Consider the following 27,795-nt stretch of genomic DNA (forward strand, 5'->3'; position numbering starts at 1 on the left):
ACTATTATTTCAGTAGATAAATCGACCAGCTACTTTGTTATGTGCTTTTACCCAAACGAAAGCGTTTCGGACTTTCGCCTGTCTGCAATTGGCGTAACACATTTGTGACTCTTCAGTTAGTAGATATTTACAGCATCGGCAGCAAACTGGATGCTTCAGTTGCCTTGTGCAAAATAACATTTTTGTTTATCCACTACACTTCACGATTATTTCGCACAGGGCAGCTGCAGTTCACTTCTATTCAGTACCTCATTCGTAACGGTATCTACACATTTGATTGCAGCATTCTTCTGTAATCATATTTTAAAATGTTCTCCTCTCGTCCGAACTGCTTGTCTTCCACATCTCACGTCCGTACAAGACTACACTCCAGTCTAATACCTTCTGGAAAGACTCGCTACTGCTTAAACACATATTTGATGTTAACAGATTTCTCTTCTTCAGAAACGCTTTTATTTCATTGGAAGTCTGTACTTCGGCAATCAGTTATTTTGCACCACAAATACAAAACAAAGCTATTACTTTTAGTATCTGTTTTTTATATATAATCCCCTCAGCATCGTCTGATTATATTCCATTACCTTTGATTTGCATTTGTTAATGTTGATCTTATATCCTGCTTTCAAGACACTGAGCATTTCGTTCAGCTGCTCTGACAAAAGAACGGTATTCGTTTGGTCATTAACGTATTTAACGGTTTTCGCTGGTGGTTCTGTAAGGTTAAAATTCCAGTAGTACCCAGTTAGATTTCGCAGAAACGTTAGCCTGTTACAGAGACTAGGAACCATTACTGTAGAGAAACCTCAATACGTGCAGTTCACAAAACGTAAAAAGCATGCTGAGTCACGCAGGTCATACAAACACATGCGAGTAGGAATGAGTATAGATGCGAAGTTTTATGACCAAATACGATCGTCTATTGGTAAAGCAACTGGAAGGCTGCACGATTCATTGCTAGCATAGTGGGAACTGCAATTTGTCTACAAGAAAGATTGCATGCGTAACAGGTAAAGCTTATGCTTTAATACTATTGAGTGGACCCACATCAGGTCTGACGAACAGAGTGCGTTAGGCGTATACAACAAAGGGCGAAGCGATTGGCCACAGCCTTGAAGGGTTAGCAAGCGAGTAAACAGGAATGTTGAAAGAACTTAAATGACTGACCCTGGAAGTACGATGCCTTAAATATGACGAGGATCTGTTTAAAAAAAAATTTAGCATCCGCGCTTAGAATTAGACAAATTACAGCTCTCAGAGGCGCGAATAAGGAGTCGTTCTTCCTCTATTCCATTATTGAATCGAACTGTAATAAATCTCAATGAATCGTACACTCCGCCATGCACTTCAGACTGGATCGCGGAGGATAGAAGTAGGTGTACAGTGGTTTCAATAGGCAGCGCTGCACGCGCCGTGTTAACTGTTACTTGATCTACGAATTGGAAGAGCCACACGACTTACCGACTGAACGCCTGAGACCATATACCGCGACACACGACCGGCGCATAAAAAGCGCTGCAGGCGGTGTTGGCTCCGCTACGGAAACCTGCAGACAAGTCTTCCCCGTACGGAGTTGGCACATCGCTGTCTGCCGATGCTTCTTTTAAGGGTCTGTAGACACTTGGTCTCACATCAGACGCTCACCTCTCGTATAGATCTGGAATAATCTTATGGACGCAGGGTAACCAAGCCGCGAAGAATGTTAGCAGACAGCACCGACAACTGAAAGGTAAACCGTGATCTTACTCGATGGCACGGCTGGCTGACTGCTCAAATGTGTCTCTGCATACTACGATTAGTTTTGTCTCGTCTTTGTGGTCCGAACGGCAGTGATACACACGAGACTGTAGCATATTTTCAGATTCCTCGCACAATACAGATTCTCAAAATCTTTTGCGGGATCTTATTAGGGCTCAAATTTCACGCCCGGCTTTCTTGCTGGTCCACATTTACCGAAACGTTCATGCTTCCATTGTCGTATAGTTGGACTTGCAGTTTTCACTATTAATTATGCAACACCTGTATGCTTGTATAAAACATATCTCCCTACATGCACTACGCTGTGGCTTACAGTGTGTAGGTGTAGATCCACAGAGCACAATATAATAATGTGCACCACTGACGGTATGTCCATGAATTATGTGAGCTGAAAATAGGGGGCACGTGCCTGGCAAAATCTCGCTACATTTTATTTAAAGGGGGCCAATGAAATCTCGCGTTAATTTTTTAGTTCAGAGAACATACGTTATAACAACAGATAAAGTTTTGTCTTATATAATTAATTCCAAGCATACAAAATATTAAAGTGCCTACCAATTACGATTTACATAAACGACCTGGTTGATGGTATTGACAGCGGCCTTAGACTGTTTGCCGATGATGCTATAGTCTACAGGAAAGTAGTATCGCACGAAAGTTGTGAACAGATCAATGAGGGTTTGCAGAAAATAAATGAGTGGTGTAATGACTGGCAGTTATTTCTCAATATTAGTAAGTGTAATCTACTGCGTATAACAAGGTGAAAATCCCCATTAATGTATGAGTACAAAATAAATGGTTAGTCTTTGGAAGCGGTAACATCAGTTAGTATCTGGGTGTGACTATTCGAAATGATCTCAAATGGAATGATCAGATTACACAAATAACAGGTAAGGCGAACTCTAGACTGCGGTTTATTGGTAGAATCCTGAAGCGATGCAGTCCTTCAATAAACGAAATAGCTTACAATACGTTAATTCTTCCAGTTTTAGAGTATTGTTAGTCTGTATGAGAGACCCTTAGCAGTTGGGTTTGATTCAAGAGACTGAGAAGGTACAAAGAAGAGCAACACGATTCGTGACTGGTACATTTAGCCATCGCGAGAGCGTTACAAATCTCACAGAAAGTTTGAGAAGGGACACACTTGCAGATAGACGATGCGCTAAACGGAAGCGCCGAGGATGTAGAGCATATATCGTTACCACGAACTTTCAAATCACGTAATGATCATCATTCAATGATAAGGGAAATAACAGCTCGTACTGAGGCGATCAGACAGTCGTTTTTCCCTCGCGCGATCCGCGAATGGAACAGAGGGGGGAAATACGACTTTGGCGCGAATTGTGCCCTCTGCCACACACCGCTTGGTGGCTAGCGGAGTATGTATGTAGATGTAAAACGTCTATGGCCTCTCTGAACTGAATTCTTCATATGTGTATGCCCAGGATGCTCAGACTAGATTTCTTTTGGGGAGTTCTCTGCCACGCCGGTCGAAATCAAGCATTTCATTTATTTGACTAGTGCTATTTTGCAACGCATATACAACTGATGTTATCGAGTTAAACATGAATATGTATCAAAAGTGTTACGTTGTGTATGTTAATAAGCGGCATACCGAAAAGAAAGCACCCATTCGAGAAATAAGGCAAACGTTTGTGGAAGGAAGCTTATCTGAGGTTCACCGACAATAATACTTTTATCGATTATGTTAATCATGAGATTGAAAACTTTTGTAGTCATACAGCTTAAGAAAGTACAAACAACTACGTCATCTGCGAAGTAACACAGTTTATAGTGTATAGTGTTTCATTTGAAGGTCTTTATTTAGGAATTCGTGAAAACGGTTAATACAATTTCTGTGGAGCCATTTTGTCCACCTTTGTCCGTTCGGTCCGTCTGAATACTACTCATGGTAGACTTTTTTTTTTTTAAAAAAGAAAAGCTAACTGCAAACACGTGTTAAAACGATATTTAGTACACTTTGTAAATAACACTATTATTGAAGTGTTTTAATCGATATTTAATACAAATAATAATTTCATGTTTGTGTTTTTATCTGACTATGGGGTAACCATCACGTGAGGGAGGGGGTCCGACCACATCTCACTAGACCTCACCACCAACGTGGGCAGGGGTGGGGATCCTAATTTTAAAAAGAACTCTTCACGTCATTAACGGACGTCCCTTGATAAAAAGTCGCGACAGAGCTGCAATCAAGTTGGAGCGGATTGTTCATGAATGACTGGGCGATTCATTTCTCGAGGTCGTCGTCGCCTTTGTTGCTGCTGTTGTTGTTGTTGCTATTTAGTAACTGGCTGGCGTGTTGCAGGTTGTGATGGCGGTGCGGTGACCGTGCCGGAAGCGACTGGACTGAGCGTTGCCCCGGAAAGCTACAGTTGGCCGCATTAGACGCAGCAGCTAGGCTAATGAGGAAGTGGCTGGTACAGCACCACCGCAACACGACCACAGCACACGACGTCAGTAGTAGACGCCACTCTTACGAACCTGCAGGAGAGCTTCTGTAAAGTTTGGAAGGTAGGAGGCGGATACTGGCAGAAGTAAAACTGTGAGTACCGGGCGTGAGTCGTGCTTCGGTAGCTCAGATGGTATAGCACTTGCCCGCGAAAGGCAAAGGTCCCGAGTTCGAGTATTTGGTTAATCTTTACCGCCTCTCATAAACTAATAAAATATTATACTAGGTTAATTTAAGTAATATTTTTGGAGGACATTTTTGTCTTTCTTATCACTGCTTAAAAATTAGCATAAATTTCGATAGAACCACACATACCGGTACTGTATGAGAAGCCATAAATTTGTTCAGACCAATGGGAGTTTGTGGTAGGACTTAATGCTAGTCTCTCCTCTGTTTCGCGAAATTATCAAATTTCAAACAGACCGCAGCTTTTTGTTGTGCCTAGCTTGCACGTCCCTTGCGTATCCCTTGCACTCGCGCCGCGCGAGTCAAATGTCACGTGACAGTTTGAACAAGTTGGATATTGTATCGAACGCTGTAGCGTATCGCGTAATTTCGAACCTGTTCGAGCGCAAGCATAGTTTGTCCAGCCATAGTTGACGGGAATCCCTGCCAGATGGAGCTAAAACTGTCATATACGTTGGATAGTATGTTCTCCCCGTTACAGATAATTGGAAAATACAAGACACTTTTTTTACTTTCTTTAAAAACAGGAAGCAAAAGGTTATCTACAAATTGTCCAGATACAAAACTGCAGTTAGAACAGTCCGAGGTCGTGAAAGGGAAACAGCAGGCGAGAAGGCAATGAGGCAGGACTCTAGCATCTCCACGGTATTGTTCAAATTGCACACTGAGAAAAGTGTAAAGGAAGTCTGTGATAAATTCCGCAGGGAATTTAACATCAGGGAAATGAAACAGAAACTTTCAGGTTTGCCGGTAACACTGTAAATCTACCACAGAGAAAGTAAACAACTTGGAAAACTTGTTGAAGACAATGGATAGCGATCTGAAACACGGTTATGCGGAGAACATGAACGAAAGTGAAACACGGGTAACAGAAGGTAGTCTAATTAAACCACGCGACGCTGAGGCAGTTATTAGATGGCTAAGAGAGCCAACCAGTTCGAGTTACAGGTTGCGTAAATGCTTCCACGGCAACAAAATAATTTTCAATATTATTTTCATATGATTATCATCAAATTTAGAAATTTATATGCTGTCATGACCTGCACATGAAGAGGTATAATCTCACTGAAATGTGTGGCGTAACAATCTTAGAGGCCAGCCTTTGTGGCCGAGCGGTTCTAGGCGCTTCAGTCTGGAACCGCGCGAGCGCTGCAGTCGCAGGTTCGACTCCTGCCTCGGGCATGGATGAGTGTGATGTCCTTAGGTTAGTTAGGTTTACGTAGTTGTACGTCTAGGGGACTGATGACCTCAGCAGTTAAGTCCCATAGTGCTCAGAGCCATTTGAACCATTGGAACAATCTTGGAAATTGTGTGTGTGTCTTGAGGCAGGATCATTTATGGCCCACAAATTACCCACGCTATATTCATTTCCTATCTGATAAAGAGATAACACAACAACTTCTAATAAACTTTATACGAAGTTTCAAACTTTTTCCAAAGTTTTTCTCGCTAGAATCTCCCACGAAACGAAGAAGGGAACAAAGGTAAATGATTCAAAGGGCTCTGAGCATTATGGGACTTCACATCTGAGGTCATCAGTCCCCTAGAACTTAGAACTACTTAAACCTAAATAACCTAAGGACATCACACACATCCATGCCCGAGGCAGGAGTCGAATCTACGACCGTAGCGGTCGCGCGATTACAAACTGAAGCGCCTAGACCCGCTCGGCCGAACAAAGTTAATCGCCTACAACACTTTCGCTCTTCATACAGTAAACCCTCATCAGGCATGACGTTTTAATTCACTATTTTCTTAAAACTAACTCATGGCCGAAACGGAGATGATGTGTAATACAGACTGGCAATAGCAAGAAAAATGTTTCTAAAAATAAGTATTTGTTAACCTCGAATGTAAATTTTGCGTGTTTTTTGTACTATTTATTTGGAGTGTAGCCTTCGGCGCAAGTGAAACCTCGACAACACATAATTCCGACGGGAAGAGAAACGAAGCTTTTGAAGAGTGGTGCTACAGAATAATAGTGTGGATTAGATGCGTACTTCGAAGGACAAATGAGGGTGGTACTGAACCCATTGTGGCAGAAAATCTAAGGCAAAAGTCTAGAGGGTTGGAAGCTATTTTCAATCGCCTTCGAGTACTGCGGCGGCTGCCTGCACAAAATACTTGTCGCTAAAAAGTCGCCGCAACTTAAGACTAAACGCCAGGTGCCAATCAATGTAAATGAGATTGTAGTCGGCAGCAGTTTTAGTGTCCGAGCGGCGGTCATTGTGTACGAGGCTAACTTCGTTCAAGGTCCGCAGTTGCAGGCGGTTGCCTGCTTGCCTTTCACGGAAACCGGCGGCCCCTTCTTCGCCTTTTCTTGCCGGCGGCACTTGCAACTGCCTTCTAGGCTGACGCGCCTGCAAAACCCGCGGCCGCGCTGTCTGCTGTTCTCCGCCGTTCTGGGACGTGATTCACCCGCTGTCCGCCAGGTGTCCCCGCAGGTGGCCGGGGGTCGAGACCACGCAACGCGCCTGCGTTGACTCACGCACTGCGTGCCGGCACGCACTCGTTTCCTCACAATGGCCACATTGTCACGCTCCCGTCTACCAGTTCAGACACGTTTCTACCCGCTTGTGGAAATACGCCTGCCAAACGCGATAAGCGCAGGAGTGTTATCTGCAAATATTTAGTTTTGCGCCCGATTGCGTGGGCCTGGGTTGCAAGCCTACAGGTTCACTGTTCATATGGTAAATATTAACTCAATAAGTTACAAATAACCTGCCAGTAAACTACTTCCACATTTTGTAAGTAAAAAACTAGCCACAGTTCCATTAGAGATGGAATGTATTTCCATTCCTCCCCTTTTGAACTGATATATGACACTGAACGAACCCGCCAGGGAAGCCGAGAGGTCTAACGCGCTGCTTCCTGGACTCGGGTAGGCGCGCCGGCCCGGATCGAATCCGCCCGGAGGATTAACGACGAGGTCCGATGTGCCAGCCAGCCTGGATGTGCTTTTCAGGGGGTTTTCCACATCCCGCTAGGTGAATACCGGGCTGGTCCCCATGTTCCGCCTCAGTTCCACGGCTCGCAGACATCTGAACACATTCGCACTATAACATGGATTACACTCTACACAGACAGTTAGGGTACACTAATTCCGTCCCGGGGGGTACGGGATGAGGGCGGGAAGGGCATCTGGCCACACCTTAAACATTAACATGCCAAATCCGAGTAACAATGGCTGACCCTGCGTAGCTGCGGTTCAAATGGCTCTGAGCACTATGGGACTTAACATCTGAGGTCATCAGTCCCCTAGAACTTAGAACTAATTAAAACTAACTAACCTTGGGACATCACACACATCCATGCCCGAGGCAGGATTCGAACCTGCGACCGTAGCAGTCGCGCGGTTCCGGACTAAAGCACCTAGAACCGCTCCGCCACCGCGGCCGGCCGTAGCTGTGGGCCAAGGCTCAAGCGATGTTGTTGTGGTCTTCAGTCCTGAGACTGGTTTGATGCAGCTCACATGCTACTCTATCATGTGCAAGCTTCTTCATTCCCCAGTACCTATTGCGGCCTACATCCTTCTGAATCTGCTTAGTGTATTCCTCTCTTGGTCTCCCTCTACGATTTTTACCCTCCACGCTGCCCTCCAATACTAAACTGGTGATCCCTCGATGTCTCAGAACATGTCCTACCAACCGATCCCTCCTAGTCAAGTTCTGCCACAAGCTCCTCTTCTCCCCAATTGTATTCAATACCTCTTCAATAGTTACGTGATCTACCTATCTAATCTTCAGCATTCTTCTGTAGCACCACATTTCGAAAGCTTCTATTCTCTTCTTGTCTAAACTATTTATCGTCCACGTTTGACTTCCATACATTGCTACACTCCATACAAATACTTTCAGAAACGACTTCCTGACATTTAAATCTATACTCGATGTTAACAAATTTTTCTTCTTCAGAAACGCTTTCCTTGCCATTGCCATTCTACGTTTTATATCCTCTCTACTTCGACCATCATCAGTTATTTTGCTCCCCAAATGGCAAAACTCCTTTACTACTTTAAGTGTCTCATTTCCTAATCTAATTCCCTCAGCATCACCCGAGTTAATTTGACTACATTCCTTTATCCTCGTTTTGCTTTTGTTGATATTCATCTTATACCCTCCTTTCCCACCGTGCCACACTATGAAGTCTGATTCTGTCTTACTAAGTAGATACACGTTGATTCCGACAGTGGTCTACGATTACTTTATACACTACTTATGCACTTTCAGTGCACCCGCAGTAGTTCAACCTTGAAAATGAACCAGCTGGTTCGGAAAATTGTGAAATCTATGGTAAGTTCCTATGGGACCGAACTACTGAGGTCATCGGTCCATAGGCTTACACACTCATTAATCTACCTTAAACTAACTTACGCTACGCACACCCATGCCCGAGGGAGGACTCTAACCTCCGACGGGGGGAGTCACGCCAATCGTGGAAAAACAGGGCTACCCCGCACGCAGCTGGTTCGGAACCAGTCGCCGAACCTTGTCAATATATTTTTTCACTGTTTTAAGTACGCTTTTCGAGTGTCTCAGAACGGGGGACTGCTCTTGTCATAATCTCGTCTCCCTCCGCAGCCCCCTCCACGCCATACAGCCCCCCCCTCACTCACCCTCTGCAACTGCCCCATTCACATCTCCTAACAAACACACACAAAATGCAGTCAGCGTGCAAACGAAACCGCTTACAAAACAATTGCAGTTTATCTGGTAGAGTATTGCTGACGTGAGTAGGACTCATACTTGACGGGACTAGTGGAGAGCATCGAACGTAATCAAAGGACAGCGGTCACAGGCTTTACTCACAAGACACCATCACGGAAATTCTGAGAAACCAAAACTGTCAGACGGTTGAAGAACGTCGCTCCGAAAGCCAGCTAGCAATGTTTAAGAAACCAGCATGATACGAATGATCTGGAGTACACTTCAGCCGTCTATGTATCGTTCCCGTGGTCTGTGAAGGCCAGATTAGGCGAACTGTTCCTCGTACAGAGGCATACAAGTAGAGCTGCGCTCTGCGGAAACTACGGTTCGGTCGTTAATTGACTTGTAAATGGAGCCGGCGACACTTTTTTTTTTTACACATAATTTGAACCGCACATCGTTCATTGTGTTAGGCTACTGTGATTCTATACTCTTACAAAATATAAATCGCATTTTATAAGTAATAATAATTAGTTCTTCGCTTTACATAAACGAAAGCAATTACTTTTGATGCACGTACAGTTAATATACACAAACAAAAGATCTATATTATTATTATTGTTATTTTTTGTAACTGACAGAAGATTCATCACCATAACTAAAGGCAAGAGTCTCCTGTCATCAATGAATAACAGAAACATGTTTCTTATAAGCTGTACGAAGTAATTAAGTGACGTCTATTAGGGTTTTTGTTTTGCGTTTCTTATTATTTTACCTTTTTGGATAAAATGCGTTGTCTAGTACTATAATAAATCTGAATTGTTTTTCTATTTTTACTACAACACGCCCCTGTTTCACGTTACAAGTCAAAAACTTTCAATTAATACCTGTATTGACAGTTTCAACTTTGTTACCAATACTTTATTTCTAAGTGATCGACAGGAGGTTAACTATGTAGAACAAAAGTTATTCTCTACGTTATGTTATCCTTCATACATCCTCACTCAATTTCTAGACGGCTCACCGCTTCTGGTTGCTAAGGGACTCTAGTACGACACTGATCGCATACGTAAGCAAAGCGACTGCAATTATGTGCGCCCGACAGGTATGCAACACGCCTAACATACGGGTAACGCGGTTACAATCTGAACTGGCCAAAGCTATTGCAGTATTCTACTTTTGATGGTCTACGGTAGTTTTACGACTCTACGTAGAAGCAATCATTCTTCAGCGGCTGCATATGCGACTGGAAAGGGAGGAAGACTTAACATGTGGTATAATGGTGTGTACCCTAAGGCGCGCACTTCAGTGGCGCATATAGATGTAGAATTTAACGATGGAACGAACATTAAGACGTGTAGTTAACAGACCAGCTGCATGCAGTAAGCGCGGCCACGGTCAGCCACAACTCCGAGCGTCCGCTGAAGATGGTCCTAGCCAAGCGTTTCAGCGATAGGAGGAGGGTGCTTTCAGCGCCAGAAGGTAGAAGAGCATTCAGGCGATACGAGGGCGCGGGCATTGCGGGTGCACTGCGCGACGGGGCGGAGATAAGCAGAGCTCGGTAAACAGGTGTCCGCCACAGACCTGACAACGCCGCAGCGGCAGCGCATATAAGGAAGTGGAGCAGCCAGTCTCGCTCGCTCATGACGACGCGGCCACCGCTTAAGGACGAAACGAGCCGCCGAACGGCGTACACACGCGCTTGCCGCAGTTAACGCTCACACAAAGGAAGCGTCCGTCTCTCGAAGCCTATAAGGCGCTCACCAGCACCCCTTTTTCTCAAAAACAGATCGTCTAACGTGTTGACAAACAAGACAGGGTCTAAAAAGAAAAAGTACTCCGTATTTTCAGAGGTTGTAGTACGGACCAGAACAACAAGAAACGTTTAGTAAAATGGGCTCTAAAACGTGTACGCCGGCCGGTGTGGCCGAGCGGTTCTAGGCGCATCAGTCTGGAACCACGCGACCGCTACGGTCGCACGTTCGAATTCTGCCTCGGGCATGGTTGCGTGTGTTGTCCTTAGGTTAGTTAGGTTTAAGCAGTTCTAAGTTCTAGGCGACTGATGACCTCAGATGCTAAGTCCCATAGCGCTCAGAGCCATTTGAACCACTTTTGAAAACAAGTACCCGCAGAGCTATGAACACTTGTTCAATTTTAGGATGTGTGTTTCACAGTAGCGAAGATGAATAATTGGACCATGGCTCCTCAGGTATGTATATTAAAGCCCATGTTTGCAGAATAGTTTTTTCTTTTTTTGGACCATACTACCACCTGTGGAAGTTGCCTATCCTACAGTCCCAGCAAAACATAACAGTACACGTATTGCGCTGTCAAAGGTATCAGAACAGTTTTCCCTTATAATTTTCGACTCCTTCACTCCCCGTCCAGGCATCCGTACCTCAAATTGATACATGTATCCTTCTCACACTATATACATATATATGACGTTTCCGGACATGGGTTCCTATGTAAAACTTGATCCATTAAGTCCCTTCTACAACCTCTAGATGTATGCTCTAGATGTATGTAACATGATTGTGGGACACCATGTGTATGTCGAATAAGAGATCTCGATCAAACACGATTTAGGGATCATCAATTATCTGGTGAACAGGTTACCAAGATTGTGGAGTGTTAAAATATTAATTACATTTTACCAGTGATCCTCCAACGACGATAAATGAGATCAATCGGAGAAACAGGTAAATGCAAGGAAATTAGAGCTGTTCTCCCAATCCTACTGATGGAACCTCGAACATTTGTGTTGGTAGTTGGGCAGTTACTAACGTACCCACAGTAATATAACATTATCTTCGTGAAACAACTGAATATGGCTCCATACCTACGTATAAGCCTACGAATCCAAAGGTTCTAGGTGGTTTGTCACTTAATGCTTGTTTCACACCCAACAATGATAATGCATATGTGAAAAATACCAAGCACCATCAGTTTTTGGCGTCCACGTAAGTTGTATGAATCTCTGAAACTGGTTCAGGTAGCCAAGGGAACATCCCCTACAACAGGACAAGTTCGAAACAGTCTGTGTGAAGCATGAAAATGCTACTCTCTTGAGAGGTAGAGAATTTTTTATATTCACGCAAGACAATAGAACGACATCGATAGGGGAGATTTCCATAGCCTTATTCCAATATGAATATTTTTCTGTTACAAGTCAGGAAAGAGTTTCTAAGTAGCAAAATATTTTTTCTCGTGTAGGTTTTTGAATTTGTATCAAAATATTTGCGTTTTACGGCATTCGGTTCCGAAACGACAACTACGGTATGGAATCTGGTAGTTTCTGTTGCGATTCTACGAAGTCGTGTGGCTGTCGTCGAGTGACTTCACCTGAGAACGGAACACACATGGGACAATTTTGCACCAATGCCGCAACGCGCAAATCACCTCTGCAAACATTTTAATCTTTGTACTATGCTATAACAGTCTTTAACTTACGGATAGTTATTAAAATGTAAATAATACCGGCACGAAAACGATGCTTCATTAAGGCACGCCGCTTCATTAGACTGGGGATTGCTAACAGTTGTATGCCTCCCCTTTCTCACGTACAATTGTGCATAAAGAATTCATTTCTTCTGGTACAAAATTTCCAGAATTAAAAACTGGTTTCAATCAGCGGAAACGGTGACACCCCAACGAGTACTGAAGCCATATCAGACGTACCCAGTTGGCGCATATGTCTTTCACTTGTACCCTATTCTCGTGACCCTATTAGGCCATCTTCAGATAGTACGAATAAAGAACTAACGCAGGCGACACACCTTCGTTTGAACTTAAAAAAATGTGAGTTTAAAATTCTGAAAATACCTGGGGAGGAATTTCGTGAAACATTTTTAACTTGTGATCATAATCTTATACCTGTTGTTCTTGTTACAAAAATTTTTCTTCCTGAATCTTCAGTTTGGTCTGATGTCGTGCGCCACAATTTCCTCTCCTGTCACTAGTTCGCCTCACATGACCACTTCAATTTTTTTCTACATATTTTAATCTCTGCTTCTCCTGCAATAATTACCGTCATCGGGTCCCCCTAGTATTTCTGCATGCGCCTTTATTCTGTCTCTTCTTTTATTCGCCGTTTTCCACATCTTTTTTGTGAACGACATTTCTTATCAACCCACGAAATTTTGAATATCCTTCTGTAACGTCACCTGTCTAGCTCGTCTATTCTTCCTCGCTTTATCCAGCAACAAATCTTACGTAAGTACAATAAATTCTAGGCAACGGACGTAACGCCGCATCGAAAATTGCTTAAGAAAGGTACTGGTTTCAATCGGTCTGACGTACGTACATATGTTTACCCTGTAGGTAATTTGAAAGCGATTCGGCACTAAGTGGGTGGTAGCATAGAAAGAAGCCCCGTGCGTCGGAGATCCAATTCCGTTCCCCGCGGGGTATCTCCACGACCGCTGCTCCGGTCGATGGCCCTGGAGATAAAAGTAGCAATCAGTTCCAGCGCTGGCTGGACAGGCAGACACGACAATGCCGAAGCTTCCCGACGCAGATACTCGAGCCGGCCCAACTGCCGACGACGACGGTTCCAGATCGCTGACCCCGTCCTACCACATCCCCCTCCTCAATCGTCGAGAGCAGCAAACTACCACCTGAGCGCGTGTGAGTTATGGTAATCTAGGCACCGTGATTGCCCTGTTGTCCTGCTGGCGAACCACCTGCTATATCTGAAATACACTGTTATGACGTCATCGCCACTCCTCCCTCTCCTTTCTCCCGCCATTCGAAGCCATAAACATTGTAATCGGAACTGCTGCACGACTGGACTGAAGACTTCCTTGTGAACAGTACTTCCTACGACGTTCTCAAACGGAGGTAAGTCTCCAAAGATGGCTGTAACGTCGGAAATTCCTCTAGCAACTCCCCTTTGCTGTTATAGGCAGAGAAGTTCAAATGGCTCTGACCACTATGGGACTCAACTGCTGTGGTCATTAGTCCCCTAGAACTTAGAACTACTTAAACCTAACTAACCTAAGGACATCACACATATCCATGCCCGAGGCAGGATTCGAACCTGCGACCGTAGCAGTCGCACGGTTCCGGACTGCGCGCCTAGAACCGCGAGACCACCGCGGCCGGCAGGCAGAGAAGTGACGAACCTGCAAAATTGCAGCGGAGTGCAAGAAGACATACATAGGTTCGACGTTTCTGCAAGGACCGCTGCATAAAGCAGATGTAGCGAACACTCGTAATTATGTGGAAAAATCCATTATTATTTGATTACACCACTGGCCCTTGTCCAGCAAAATAGTAAAAGCCCGGAAGAATCTCAAAAGAAACCGTCTCCTGAGCTTTTCAAGCTAAACATGCCACGGAACTGGTAGTGAGAGGATTCATAGAAAGAATTCTAAGTTACTAGGAACGAGGTAGCTTACAAAACTCTCCTCAGACTCTGTTCTGGATGCAGCTCGTTAGTGGAATAGAGTTACCGGGTAGGATTAATAGGTGGGACAGGAAACTGGTAATCCGTGAAGGTATGTAGACTCCGCGATGGCTTGAGGTCATACGTATAACGGGAAACATTGCACCAAATAACACTTCTTTCTGTTATGTATGAAGATAGTAACTGTTCTCGAAAGAACAGATACCATTGACGACCGTGCAACTTCTCTAGAATAAATGATAATTAATTGAAACCCTCAGCTGCCGACAGATGTTGTTGATATACCTCGATGGGGACATCCGAAAATGTGTGCCCCGACCGGGACTCGAACCCGAGATCACCTGCTTACATGGCAGACGCACAATTCTACATATGTAATATACCTAATAAATATTTGCCCATCCACTCATTACTCGCGCACACTTTGGAGATCCAGGGTTCGAGTCTCGGTCGAGGCACACATTTTCAGCTGTCCCCATTGAGGTACATCAACAACACCTCTCAGCAGCTGAGGGTTTCAATTAATTATCATTTACTCTAGAGAATAAATAGAAAGAATCTCCTCACTGCTAGTTCCGTGGCAGGTTTGGCTTGAAACGCTCAGGATACGGATTCATTTGAGATTCTTTCGGGCTGTTACTGTTTTGCTGGACAAGCGCCAGTTGTGTAATCTAACAATAATGGATCTTTTCACACATCTAAGAGTGCTATTTGGGAAGCAAAATAACTGATGATGGTCGAAGTAGAGAGGATATAAAATGTAGACTGGCAATGGCAAAGAAAGCGTTTCTGAAGAAGAGAAATTTGTTAACATCGTGCATAGATTTAAGTGTCAGAAAGTCATATCTGAAAGTATTTGTATGGAGTGTAGCCATGTATCGAAGTGAAACATGGGCGATAAATAGTACAAGAAGAGAATAGAAGCTTTCGAAATGTGGTGCTACAGAAGAATGCTGAAGATTAGATGGGTAGATCACATAACTAATGAGGAGGTATTGAATAGAATAGGGGAGGAGTTTGTGGCCCAACTTGACTAGAAGACGGGATCGGTTGGTAGGACATGTTCTGAGGCATAAAGGGATCACCAATTTAGTATTGGATGGCAGCGTGGAGGGTAAAAACCGTAGAGAGAGACAAAGAGATGAATACACTAAGCAGATTCAGAAGGATGTAGGCTGCAGTAGGTACTGGGAGATGAAGAAGCTTGCACAGGATAGAGTAGCATGGAGAGCTGCATCAAACCAGTCTCAGGACTGAAGACCACAACAACAACATTCTAGAGAAGCTGCACGGTCATCAATGGTATCTGTTCTTTAGAGAACAGTTACTATTTTTATATATAAAGGCTGCCGGCCGTGGTGGCCGTGCGGTTCTAGGCATACAGTCTATAATTGTTTATGGCCCAGCATCGACATTTGCAGCAATTTGCGGAAGAGTATCTCTCCTGTCACGTTGAACGATTCTCCTCAGTCGACGTTGGTCCCGTTCCTGCAGTATCTTTTTCCGACCGCAGCGATGTCGGAGATTTGATGTTTTACCGGATTCCTGATATTGACGGTACATTCGTGAAATTGTCGTACGGGAAAATCGCCACTTCACTGCTTCCTCGGGGATGCTGCGTCTCCTGCCTCAGGCATGGATGTGTGTGATGTCCTTAGGTTAGTTAGGTTTAAGTAGTTCTAAGTTACAGGAGACTGATGAGCTCAGAAGTTAAGTCCCATAGTGCTCCGAGCCATTTGATAGATAAACTTCAGTGGAAGACTGCAGGAGAGACGCTCAGTAGCTCGGTACGGGCATTTGTTAAAGTTTCGAGAACATACCTTCACCGAAGAGTCAAGCAGTATATTGCTCCCTCCTACGAATATCTCGCCAAGAGACCATGAGGATAAAATCAGAGAGATTAGAGCCCACACAGAAGCATACCGACAATCCTCCTTTCCACGAACAATACGAGACTGGAATAGAAGGGAGAACCGATAGAGGCACTCAGGGTACCCTCCGCCACACACCGTCAGGCTACCCCAGCGAAATATTCTGCCTGTTTACATATCCCTGCATTTGAAAGCACATTTCTATAGCAGTTTCCTTTTTTTGTTGTGCTTCTGTGTATAAAAAATTATGAGAAATGAATTCACAGCGTGTCTGATTCAGACTGTTAAGACCGAGACAAGTAACCAGCCAGCCCGGCGTGGAGTGTCGCCGCTGCTTTTAGGAGCGGCCTCGGCTCGCACCGCGGTGCCTTTCTTGTGCCTCGCGTTGTCTCGTCGCCGGACCACCGGCGGGGCGTGTTCCGCGAAAGCCCGCCAAGCGCTGCCCGGTCGGCCGCAGGCGAACGCAATCAACGCTGCGGCGGCGACTACGACCTTGCCCCGGCGCTCATAATGGACTGTGCTGCTCTGAGCGCGCCACGGCGCGACGGCAAATTGACTTCCACTCCCGGCGGCGTGCCGCGAGCTGCTCTCTACTGTCTCGTCCCGGCTTTTGTGGCTCATCCCTCACTCCCCCCCCCCCCCCCCCTTTCCACCACAACGCTTTCTGCGGCGTCACCCTGCCCCGGACTCCGTGGTATAGGCTGCACGCGATGCGTCCTCGCCACCGTGTCGCACTCCATTGACGCGGTTCGTCCGGACACTCCTCGGCTTCTTGTTTTACTCCCGACAACTGTAGCACCCACCAAATGTACAGCGACGAAAAAAAAAAACTACAACTCCGTCCTCGCGCGGGACGTGAAAGCGAACTTGAAGCCGGTCGCCTGTTACACTCTGAGGACTTCTCCCCTCTAATCCACTACCAGTATATCTACGTGATTACTCTGCTATTCACAATTATGGGCCTGGCAAAGGGTTCAATGAAACACTTTCAACCTGTTTCCCTAACGTTCCACTCTCGAACGTGAAACGTCCCCTTCGAAAAATTAGTGAATTACTGTGCTGATAAACCTCTACGTTATTTAATTTTCAAACAGCTCAGGAAAACTCGACGTACTCAGGCATTTCTCTTTATTTATTCTGATCATCACTAAACTGACACACAATATTTTTCGCGCAACGCAATCTGACTTTCAATAATCCCTACAAAAGAATTGCCCTGACTAATAATAACCTATACCTTTCATGAATCACTTACCTCACAAAAATCTTCGTTACTCAAACTACTGCAATACAGCGGGCGCCACTACTGCCAGCTAAATAAAAGATTCTAACTACTGAAGGAACTAACTACTGACAGGCATAGTCAACAAATGAAAGACTCTGATAGAGAACAATGTATTTACCTTAATACTGTTCAAAAGTCATCTCATGACATTCAGTCTTACAAATTTACTCTCTCTGACGTACACACGTCCAGATCAACCGTTCAAAAAAACTCCGCCATCTCTCTCCCCACATCCACCAGTGCTGGCGGCTCACCAACTGCAGAACACTACAATAGCGAATATTCCAACAATGCCAACCAGCCACAGACTGCACACAGCACAGCCAGCGACTTTCATACAGACCGCTAAGTGACGTTACCAACATAAAAACCTAAACAGCTTACTTACAAACGGCACGCGAGAAAAACGAGCACTTAAATTCTTCTGAGCGAGCCCCGATTTCTCTTATTTTGTTGTGATGATCATTTCTCCCTATGTAGGTGGATGCCGACAGAATGTTTTCGCAATCGGAGGAGGAAACTGGCGATTGAAATTTCATGACAAGATCCCGTCGCAACGAAAAACGCCTTTGTTTTAATGATTGCCACTCCAATTCACGAATCATATTTGTGACACTATCTCCCCTATTTCGCGATAATACAATACTTTGGCGTACATTCTCTGGCTCTACAATGCGTCAGAACTTTCACATCGCTTAATCTAAATACTGCAAAAACTTGCAGTTCTGGTTAGGTTGCATGTAAGGAAACGTGTATGTCGGGTATGGTCAACCCTTTTATGCTTGTGATCTACTGCATGTAATTTATTCCATTTAGAGTGTTTTTTTAAATATCATCAGTCTGCTGACTAGTTCGATGTCGTCCGCCATGAACTACTCCCTGTGCCAACAACCTCTTCACTTCAATTATTTTGTGAATGTATTCCCATCCCTATCTTCCTCTACTGTCTTTGCCCTCTACAGCTCCCTGTAGTACCACGGAAGTTTTTCCGTGATGTCTTAACAGACGTCCATTATCCTGTCTATCTTGTCAGTGTTTTATAAAGCCTTTTCCTTGCCGACTGTACTGAGAACGACCTCATTCGTTACCTTTTCAGTCTTACAGAATAGTGACTTAGTAATTCTTGAAAGTTTAAGCACGTCATAGCAGAAATTAACAATTTTGATTACCTAAAAGATAATTTTCTCCCCATCAAAAATTGTAAGCCTATGCTCAGTTTTCAAGATATTCACCATCTTAAATATTAAAAACATTCAGTGAGATACTTGGCTTTGTGTAGCACTGGCAAATTTATAATAATTAGGTGAAAATTTTCCGGGCCAATCTTCATACAGTGTAAAAGATGAGTATTAGTTTATTTCGACACACATATTTAACTACGTTCGTCGTTAATAATGCTGCCTCGTATTGTTAAGTTGACGCAGATACTGAAAAACATACGATACCTTTTTCACAGCGTTAGGGTAGATTTTTATACTCACTGATATTCAAAAGTTTTCTTCATTATATTCGGACATGCAGGAAATGTCATTTTGAAATCTAATTATTTCCTCTTCAACTTCAGTCTCATTACAATAGTAAAGAGTACCCTCTTCACTTGAAATATCTACCATATCCACTATTTGGCAAGGTTGAGCTATCAGAGATAAGACAAGTTCCATCGCCTTGTAATCTAAAAATCGGTTTTCGAAGTCTGTCTTCAGTGATGTATACACTGATAAGCCAAAACACTATAACCATTGCCCACCGCATGCTGGCGTTGCGAGCACATGACGCGGTAACTAAAGTGTGTAAGCAGGGGTAACGCCGAAGTGTGATCACCCTAGCGAAAACATGGACTGAAAATGAGACAACCCATTCAGATAATCGACTTCAACCAAGAGAAGATGATTATTATGCTGAAGCTGTAGACGAGTATCTCGAAATCGGCCAAGCTGGTCGAATGTTCACGTGCTACTGTCGAGAGCATTTACGTAAAGGGGTAGTACATGGCCACGAAATGGTTGGACGTCCACGACTCTTCACAGAAAGTGGGGTTCGGAGGCTTGTCTCCTCTGTAAAATAAGATAGATGATCTGTGGCATCTCTGCCGCAGGGGCTCAACGCTGGTGCACGCAGAAGTGTTCCGGAGCACACCGTTCATCGTACGTTGTTGAACATGGAGCTCCGCTGCAGACTATTTGTTGTAGTTGGCAGGAGAGCCAACCGCGTTCCTAAAGGAGGCCGAAATGCACGCGTTTTAGCTCACGCAGGCTGGCGTGAGGTCTGGAACATGGCAAGGGAATTAGAATGCAGAAAAACGGACGTAGCTGGTGGAATACTTAACTTTAATCCATTAATGACGAACGTCGCTCTTGACATTACATGATTCACAGTATCAATAGCAACAGATAATGGCGCCTCGCTAGGTCGTAGCAAATAACGTAGCTGAAGGCTTTGCTAACTATCGTCTCGGCAAATGAGAGCGTAGAAGTCAGTGAACCATCGCTAGCGAAGTCGGCTGTACAACTGGGCGAGTGCTAGGAAGTCTCTCTAGACCTGCCGTGTGGCGGCGCTCGGTCTGCAATCACTGATAGTGGCGCCACGCGGGTCCGACGTATACTACCGGACCGCGGCCGATTTAAAGGCTACCACCTAGCAAGTGTGGTGTCTGGCGGTGACACCACACTATCCGCAAGTGTTAACATGTAGAAGCAACGACATCGACAATTAAGATTGCACTGGACATGGCGTCACCGGGCTTCGACCCTCTATCAACGGAAACGTGTCGGCTCTTCGGGTAAATCACATTTTTGCTGCACTAGGTCGATTGTCGTCTCCGCAAAAGCCGTCATCGAGGTGAAATGCGGCTCGAAACTTGCAACGCGGCACTGTCGCAGGCTGCTGGGAGCAGAATTACGTTATGGGATAGCATAATGGATGTATAGAGCTCAATGGAGTAATTCTTAAAGAAGTCTTGTCGTGTTTTTCCGGCAATGCATGGCAAATGGGTGAAGATGTGCAGGTTCAGACTACGTTCACCCTGTTCGGAAACGAATGGGCAGCAGGCTATTTATCTGCAGCATCTTGTTGACAAATTGAAACATGTGCCATAAAAAAACTTGGACAATACTACGGGCCTACATAAAAATTTGTGTTTTAGCGTGCCTTACCAGACATTTCGGAAATGTTCAAAATATCATACAATGCACCTTATTTTTAAGAGTTACGTACTAAGAAATAACTATATTGTCGTTGATTTTGTAAACTCTAACATGTAAAAATTGATAACTTTGTCCACCAACATTAGAGCAACTTACGTGAAGTAGTAATGAGTGTAGTAAAAATTAAACAGCGAATACATTGGAGTTAACATATTTTTAAGAATAATGCAGTGTATACAACTGTGTAACTAATTGGATTAAAGATATATGGTCTCGAAACTGCTGCCCTGATGCCAGCAAGAGAGCTTACCTTATGCCAACATCACTGGTAAATGATTCAGGTTAGGCCAAAAATAAGTGAGACAATTCAGTTATAAATTTCTGCGGCTTTGCTTCGAATCAATTCATGCCTCAAAAATTCACGGTAACCGAAATTTATCGGTGACCGTCCATGATATACAACTGCAATGTAGCTCACTGACAACGCTCCAACATGCTAGATGGCTATGAGCACTATGGGACTCAAAATCGGAGACCATCAGTCCCCTAGAACTTAGAACTACTTAAACCTAACCAACCTAAGGACATCACACACATCCATGCCCGTGGCAGGATTCGAACCTGCGACCGTAGCGGTCTCGCGGTTCCAGACTGAAGTGCCTAGAAACGTTCGGCCACACCAGCCGGATAACATGCTATATTTTCGACTCGCTGTAACCTAATAAATATTGAAATACACGAACTTTCTGGACGAGAAGAATGTAAATAATCGCCGAACTTAAGTATAATAAGTGACAACACTGGCATAATCATTAAAAATACAAAAACAAATCCTCCTCTGTTTGTATCAACGTGCTGGAATGAGGCACAAGTTGGGATCGTTCGATGATCATAAATTGGAATAAAATGGCCGCCTATCTCTCGTCACAGCATCAAAATATATATACCATGGTATGTTTGCCTAAAGAGGGTGCCTAAACAAGAGCATGAACACAGGCAGCTCTTTGCACAATGCGTTCATCAGCAACTTGAAAATTAGAATAAAAATAGTGGGATATAGTTTTGGAATCCAAGCGAATGACACAGTTGCTCACTTATTACTCCTTTTCCTAGCACAAGCAAACTACACACGTGAACCTGGTTCCTCGAACGTGAGTCACTGTGATGACAGATGTGCTCGCCTGATGACCGGAATCAATTGAGCACAGATTATAAACAGAACGAGGGGAGCAAAGGGACTGCGCACATTAAAATTCCGATCCCTATTGCGTACCGCGCCGGCCCGTAAAAAACCTCTAGGAGTGCTGTCACCAACAGGAAATGGCCTTCATTTCTTTTATTAGCGTTTTCAGCTCTCCACGACGAACTGACCATGAAGGGAAAACAAATTGACCCGTACTTCCTGCTGTCTAGTTTCAGTTTCATTTCAAGGAACAGTTCTGATACACAGCGTTGCACGACAGTCATGAAACTAAACGCCGTACGATTTGAGACTATCACGCCCGAGTAAACACATGACTATCATAAAAGCGGGAAAGGCTGAACAGGGAAGGTGGTAAGAACCGATGATAGGCCGGCAACAGACGACACTAGGCGCGGGATATTATCAGGTGCAGAAACGTAGACAGGTTACACCAAGTTTACAAATGCATATGCTTGGTATATTTTCAGGACTGCTTCTTTAAGATAAACATAAAACGGAACTATGTATTTCCGGGCTTTGCTGCATGATCATATAGCCAGTACAACGTCGAAACATCTTCACCACTGCCCATCTTCAGCGAGAACATTACACCCGAACTCAATACATTCAGATACCTCTCTCTAAGAGCTGTAACCACTGAATGTCTTCACCTAAAATTCAGTGCTTCTGAGACTTTCAACGCTACCTCCCCAGGAGCAGTGACTCCTAATACCGCCAAAAATAAACTAATTTAATGACCACTTAAATTGTGTTCTTTTTTATAACTCAAAGGTCACTTTGGAACGTGCATTACTGGAAGTACTCAAAAATGACGAAGTATGAAGGCAAGGTTAACGTTGCTTTTATCTGCATAAACGAAAGGTGAATAGGGACAGAAATACGAGCTAGCCTCAAATGTCTTACGATGGTCTACTGAAACATTAACGTGGATCAAGGCATACCTATGAAAAGGTTAAAACGTGTATGGTGGCGGCCTCTTGCAATTTCTTCGTGATTTATGCAGACAATACGCAGATACCCTCTGGGAGACTTCTGCGTTACCTGTTATAGGCTTTGGTTCAAATGGCTCTGAGCACTAAGGGACTTAACATCTGAGGTCATCGGTCCCCTACAACTACTAAAACCTAACTAACCTAAGGGCATCACACACATCCATGCCCGAGGCAGGATTCGAACCTGCGATCGTAGCGGTCGCTCGGTTCCAGACTGAAGCGCCTAGAACCGCTCGGACGGCTGTTATAGGCTTTCTGAGTTTATCTAAATAGTTGAGAGGAGTTGTAACGGAGAGCGTTAAATATGGCGCTAACATAAATATTATATTACGTCACAGATCAGTCTGTTACCACAATCTTCATTTGATATAAACATCCGTTGACTTGGCCAATTCACCTGGTTCTCACCTTCCAACCTATTCCAGGCCATTGGCCTACGCTTCTAATCAATCTGCCCCAATGATTTCATGGGGTGGCGGAGGGAGTCGCGAGTGATTTAACATCATACTCTAGCCCATTACACGACTAGCTGCCTCTGGCACTGTTCCATAAAGTCCAATTTAGCTGGTGACGAATCTCATGCAAAGCACGATTGTCCACTCCGGCTTCAAAGAAACCGCGCACGTCAGTGGCATGTCCTGATATGTATGTCAGTTTCGCAGTAGAATCACGAAACAAATCACACACTCGTGGTGGACGCACCACTACCACAGATGCACTTATTTTCCTAGGAGTGTCGAAGCTGATAGCCCCTCAGGACGAACGCGCCCTGCCGAGAAATCTCGCCGCTACACTGCACGGGTTGAGTACTCCGGAGCGACAGGTAAACAAACACGGCCACGGAAGCAGGCGCACGTGGTTCCTCGGAGCGCGACGCACCTACCTTCCAGTCCAGTCGCACTGCTCCCCCATGACGGTGGTGGGCGCGCCGATGCCGCCCGACGTGAACATCAGCAGCAGTGCCAGAGCGGCTGTCGCCGCGGCGGACGACGGCGATGACGACCAGACCGTCGACGCGGCGCGCTGGCGTCCCCGTCCCGCGCCTCTACCACGGGGCAGAATCCGCATGGTGTCCGCGCCGGCGGTGCATGACTCGTTCGCACCGGCGCGCAGCAGCAACCCCTCACCACGCACGCACACGGCGCCAGACACTTCGCGCGAAGCTGACCGTGACGCACTGACAATCGCCCCACATCTACCGCCTGCGCCCGTTCTATCCGCAGGTCGGACAGCGACTGGCGCGACACACAGCCTCGCGGCCCGGCTTGGGCGGGAGTCGCGGAGGTGCTGCCGCCGCGCGGCGCCCCGCGGAAACTGCCCTATCTGCCCGGGGTCCGAGTTCATTGGTCACAAACAGCCTCAGTTAAGCATACAGCTCGACCGCAGCCGGAGCCAACTCAGCGCCCTCACAAATATTTGTCTTGTCGGCGGTAGCAAGTGCTCACTGGAAACTGCTGCGTTCTTTTTTACTCCAAAGGCTAAGTTTTCAGCTGTACGTGCAGTTACAACCACTCTCGATGTGGGAGACCTTGTCGGTTCCGGGAATAGGAAAGTTGCTGTTCTACATCTACATTTATACTCCGCAAGCCAACCAACGGTGTGTGGCGGAGGGCACTTTACGTGCCACTGTCATTACCTCCCTTTTCTGTTCCAGGCGCGTATGGTTCCCGGGAAGAACGACTGCCGGAAAGCCTCCGTGCGCGCTCGAATCTCTCTAATTTTATATTCGTAATCTCGTCGGGAGGTATAAGTAGGGGGAAGCAATATACAGGGTGTTACAAAAAGGTACGGCCAAACTTTCAGGAAACATTCCACACACACAAAGAAAGAAAATATGTTATGTGGACATGTGTCCGGAAACGCTTACTTTCCATGTTACAGCTCATTTTATTACTTTTCTTCAAATCACATTAATCATGGAATGGAAACACACAGCAACAGAACGTAAAAGCGTGACTTCAAACACTTTGTTACATGAAATGTTTTAAATGTCCTCCGTTAGCGAGGGTACTTGCGTCCACCCACCGTCGCATGGAATCCCTGATGCGCTGATGCAGCCCTGGAGAATGGCGTAATGTATCACAGTCGTCCACAATACGAGCATGTAGAGTCTCTACATTTGGTACCGGGGTTGTGTAGAAAAGAGCTATCAAATGCCCCCATAAATGAAAGTCAAGAGGATTGAAGTCAGGAGAGCGCGGAGGCCATGGAATTGCTCCGCCTCTACCAATCCATCGGTCACCGAATCTGTTCTTGAGAAGCGTACGACCACTTCGACTGAAACGTGCAGGAGCTCCATCGTGCATGAACCACATGTTGTGTCGTACTTGTAAAGGCACATGTTCTAGCAGCACAGGTAGAGTATCCCGTATGAAATCATGATAACGTGCTCCATTGAGCGTAGGTAGACGAAACTAAAATGAGCTCTAACATGGAAATTAAGCGTTTCCGGACACATGTCCACATAACATTATTTCTTTATTTGTGTGTGAGGAATGTTTTCTGAAAGTTTGGCCGTACCTTTTTGTAACACCCTGTATACGATACCTCATCCAGAAACGCACCCTCTCGAAACCTGGACAGCAAGCTACACCTCGATGCAGAACGCCTCTCTGACAGAGTCTGCCAGTTGAGTTTGCTGCCGGCCGCGGTGGTCTCGCGGTTCTAGGCGCGCAGTCCGGAACCGTGGGACTGCTACGGTCGCAGGTTCGAATCCTGCCTCGGGCATGGATGTGTGTGATGTCCTTAGGTTAGTTAGGTTTAAGTAGTTCTAAGTTCTAGGGGACTAATGACCACAGCAGTTGAGTCCCATAGTGCTCAGAGCCATTTTTTTTTTTTGAGTTTGCTAAACATCTCCGGAACGCTATCACGCTTACCAAATAACCCTGTGACGAAACGCGCTGCTCTTCTTTGGATCTTCTCTATCTCCACCGTCAACCCGATTTGGCACGGATCCCACACTGATGAGCAATACTCAAGTATAGATCGAACAAGTGTTTTGTAAGCCACCTCCTTTGTTGATGGACTAGATTCTCTAAGGACTCTCCCAATGAATCTCAACCTGGCACCCGCCTTACAAACAATTAATTTTATATGATCATTCCACTTCAAATCGTTCCGCACGCATACTCCCAGATATTTTACAGAAGTAACTGCTACCAGTGTTTGTTCCGCTATCATATAATCATACAATAAATGATCCTTCTTTCTACGTATTCGCAATACATTACATTTGTCTATGTTAAGGGTCAGTTGCCACTCCCTGCACCATGTGCCTATCCGCTGCAGATCTTCCTGCATTTCGCTGCAATTTTCTAACGCTGCAACTTCTCTGTATACTACAGCATCATCGGCGAAAAGCCGCATGGAACTTCCGACACAATCTACTAGGTCATTTATATATATTGTGAAAAGCAATGGTCCCATAACTCTTCCCTGTAGCACGCCAGAGGTTACGTCTGTAGACGTCTCTCCATTGAGAACAACATGCTGTGTTCTGTTAGCTAAAAACTCTTCCATCCAGCCACACAGCTGGTCTGATACTCCGCAGGCTCTTACTTTGTTTATTAGGCGACAGTGCGGAACTGTATCGAACGCCTTCCGGAAGTCAAGGAAAATGGTATCTACCTGGGAGCCTGTATCTAATATTTTCTGGGTCTCATGAACAAATAAAGCGAGTTGGGTCTCACACGATCGCTGTTTCCGGAATCCATGTTGATTCTTACAGCATAGATTCTGGGTTTCCAGAAACGACATGATACGCGAGCAAAAAACATCTTCTAAAATTCTAAAACAGATCGACGTGAGAGATAGTTTTGCGCATCTGCTCGACGACCGTTCTTGAAGACTGGGACTACCTGTGCTCTTTTCCAATCATTTGGAACCTTCCGTTCCTCTAGACACTTGCGGTACACGGCTGTTAGAAGGGGGGCAAGTTCTTTCGCGTACTCTGTGTAGAATCGAATTGGTATCCCGTCAAGTCCAGTGGACTTTCCTCTGTTGAGTGACTCCAGTTGCTTTTCTATTCCTTAGACACTTATTTCGATGTCAGCCATTTTTTCGTTTGTGCGAGGATTTAGAGAAGGAAATGCAGTGCAGTCTTCCTCCGTGAAACAGCTTTGGAAAAGGTGTTTAAAATTTCAGCTTTACGCGTGTCATCTTCTGTTTCAATGCCATCATCATCCCGGAGTGTCTGGATATGCTGTTTCGAGCCACTTACTGAGTGGGTGTAGGCGCCCCCTCCTGGACTTTATTTACAAATCAGATTCCACGCAACCATGCGACCCAAAGCTGCATGGTGTAACATACCAGTTCCAGTAATGTCAAAACATCAACGTGCTCGTATTTTTTATATGTAAAAATGTCCACATTTAAAAGTTTTAATCTGGAACTTGACTGGTTTTTTTAATGCTGGTTTTGTTGTCTGCTTCGTGGTATGTATCTCTCTCCAGTTTTTCCTCCACGAAGAAATCTAAAACTTTCCAACATTGTAATGGTTTTTTGGGTAATTTTAACTACCAAATAATGGTAGTTAATTCTTTTTGCCTATTGTAAAATACTTAGATGACTCGTTCACGAAAATTTCAAGATTTCCGCATTTATATGATTTTCATCTGCTCACATGAGCTACAACATTCCAGCTGTTTGTTAAGTCTGCACAAAACACGTCCGATCTTTTAAGCTGACTTCGCAGGACCGTTTTTTACAACTATTCTTCCCGTCAATCGAAAAAGAGCCCATACTGCGCTTCTAGCTAAACAATCTAAATATTTTAAGTCGCAGGCAAAAACAGTATCTGAATAAACTAACACATATTCTTTACGTAAATTA

General features: G+C 44.8%; 1 protein-coding gene across 1 annotated transcript in view; it reads right to left on the reverse strand.

Moving 5' to 3' along the window:
• Nucleotides 1–24,204, reverse strand: part of LOC126278039 (meteorin-like protein) — a 244,449-nt gene extending 220,245 nt beyond the window's left edge. The window contains exon 1 of the mRNA XM_049977794.1: nucleotides 23,849–24,204. Coding sequence (XP_049833751.1) covers nucleotides 23,849–24,033 — 185 coding nt within the window. The 5' untranslated portion in view covers nucleotides 24,034–24,204. The remainder of the gene's footprint in view (nucleotides 1–23,848) is intronic.
• Nucleotides 24,205–27,795: the final 3,591 nt, after the last annotated feature.

Source organism: Schistocerca gregaria, chromosome 6 (assembly GCF_023897955.1).
Source record: "Schistocerca gregaria isolate iqSchGreg1 chromosome 6, iqSchGreg1.2, whole genome shotgun sequence".
Classification (NCBI taxonomy): Eukaryota; Metazoa; Arthropoda; class Insecta; order Orthoptera; family Acrididae; genus Schistocerca; species Schistocerca gregaria.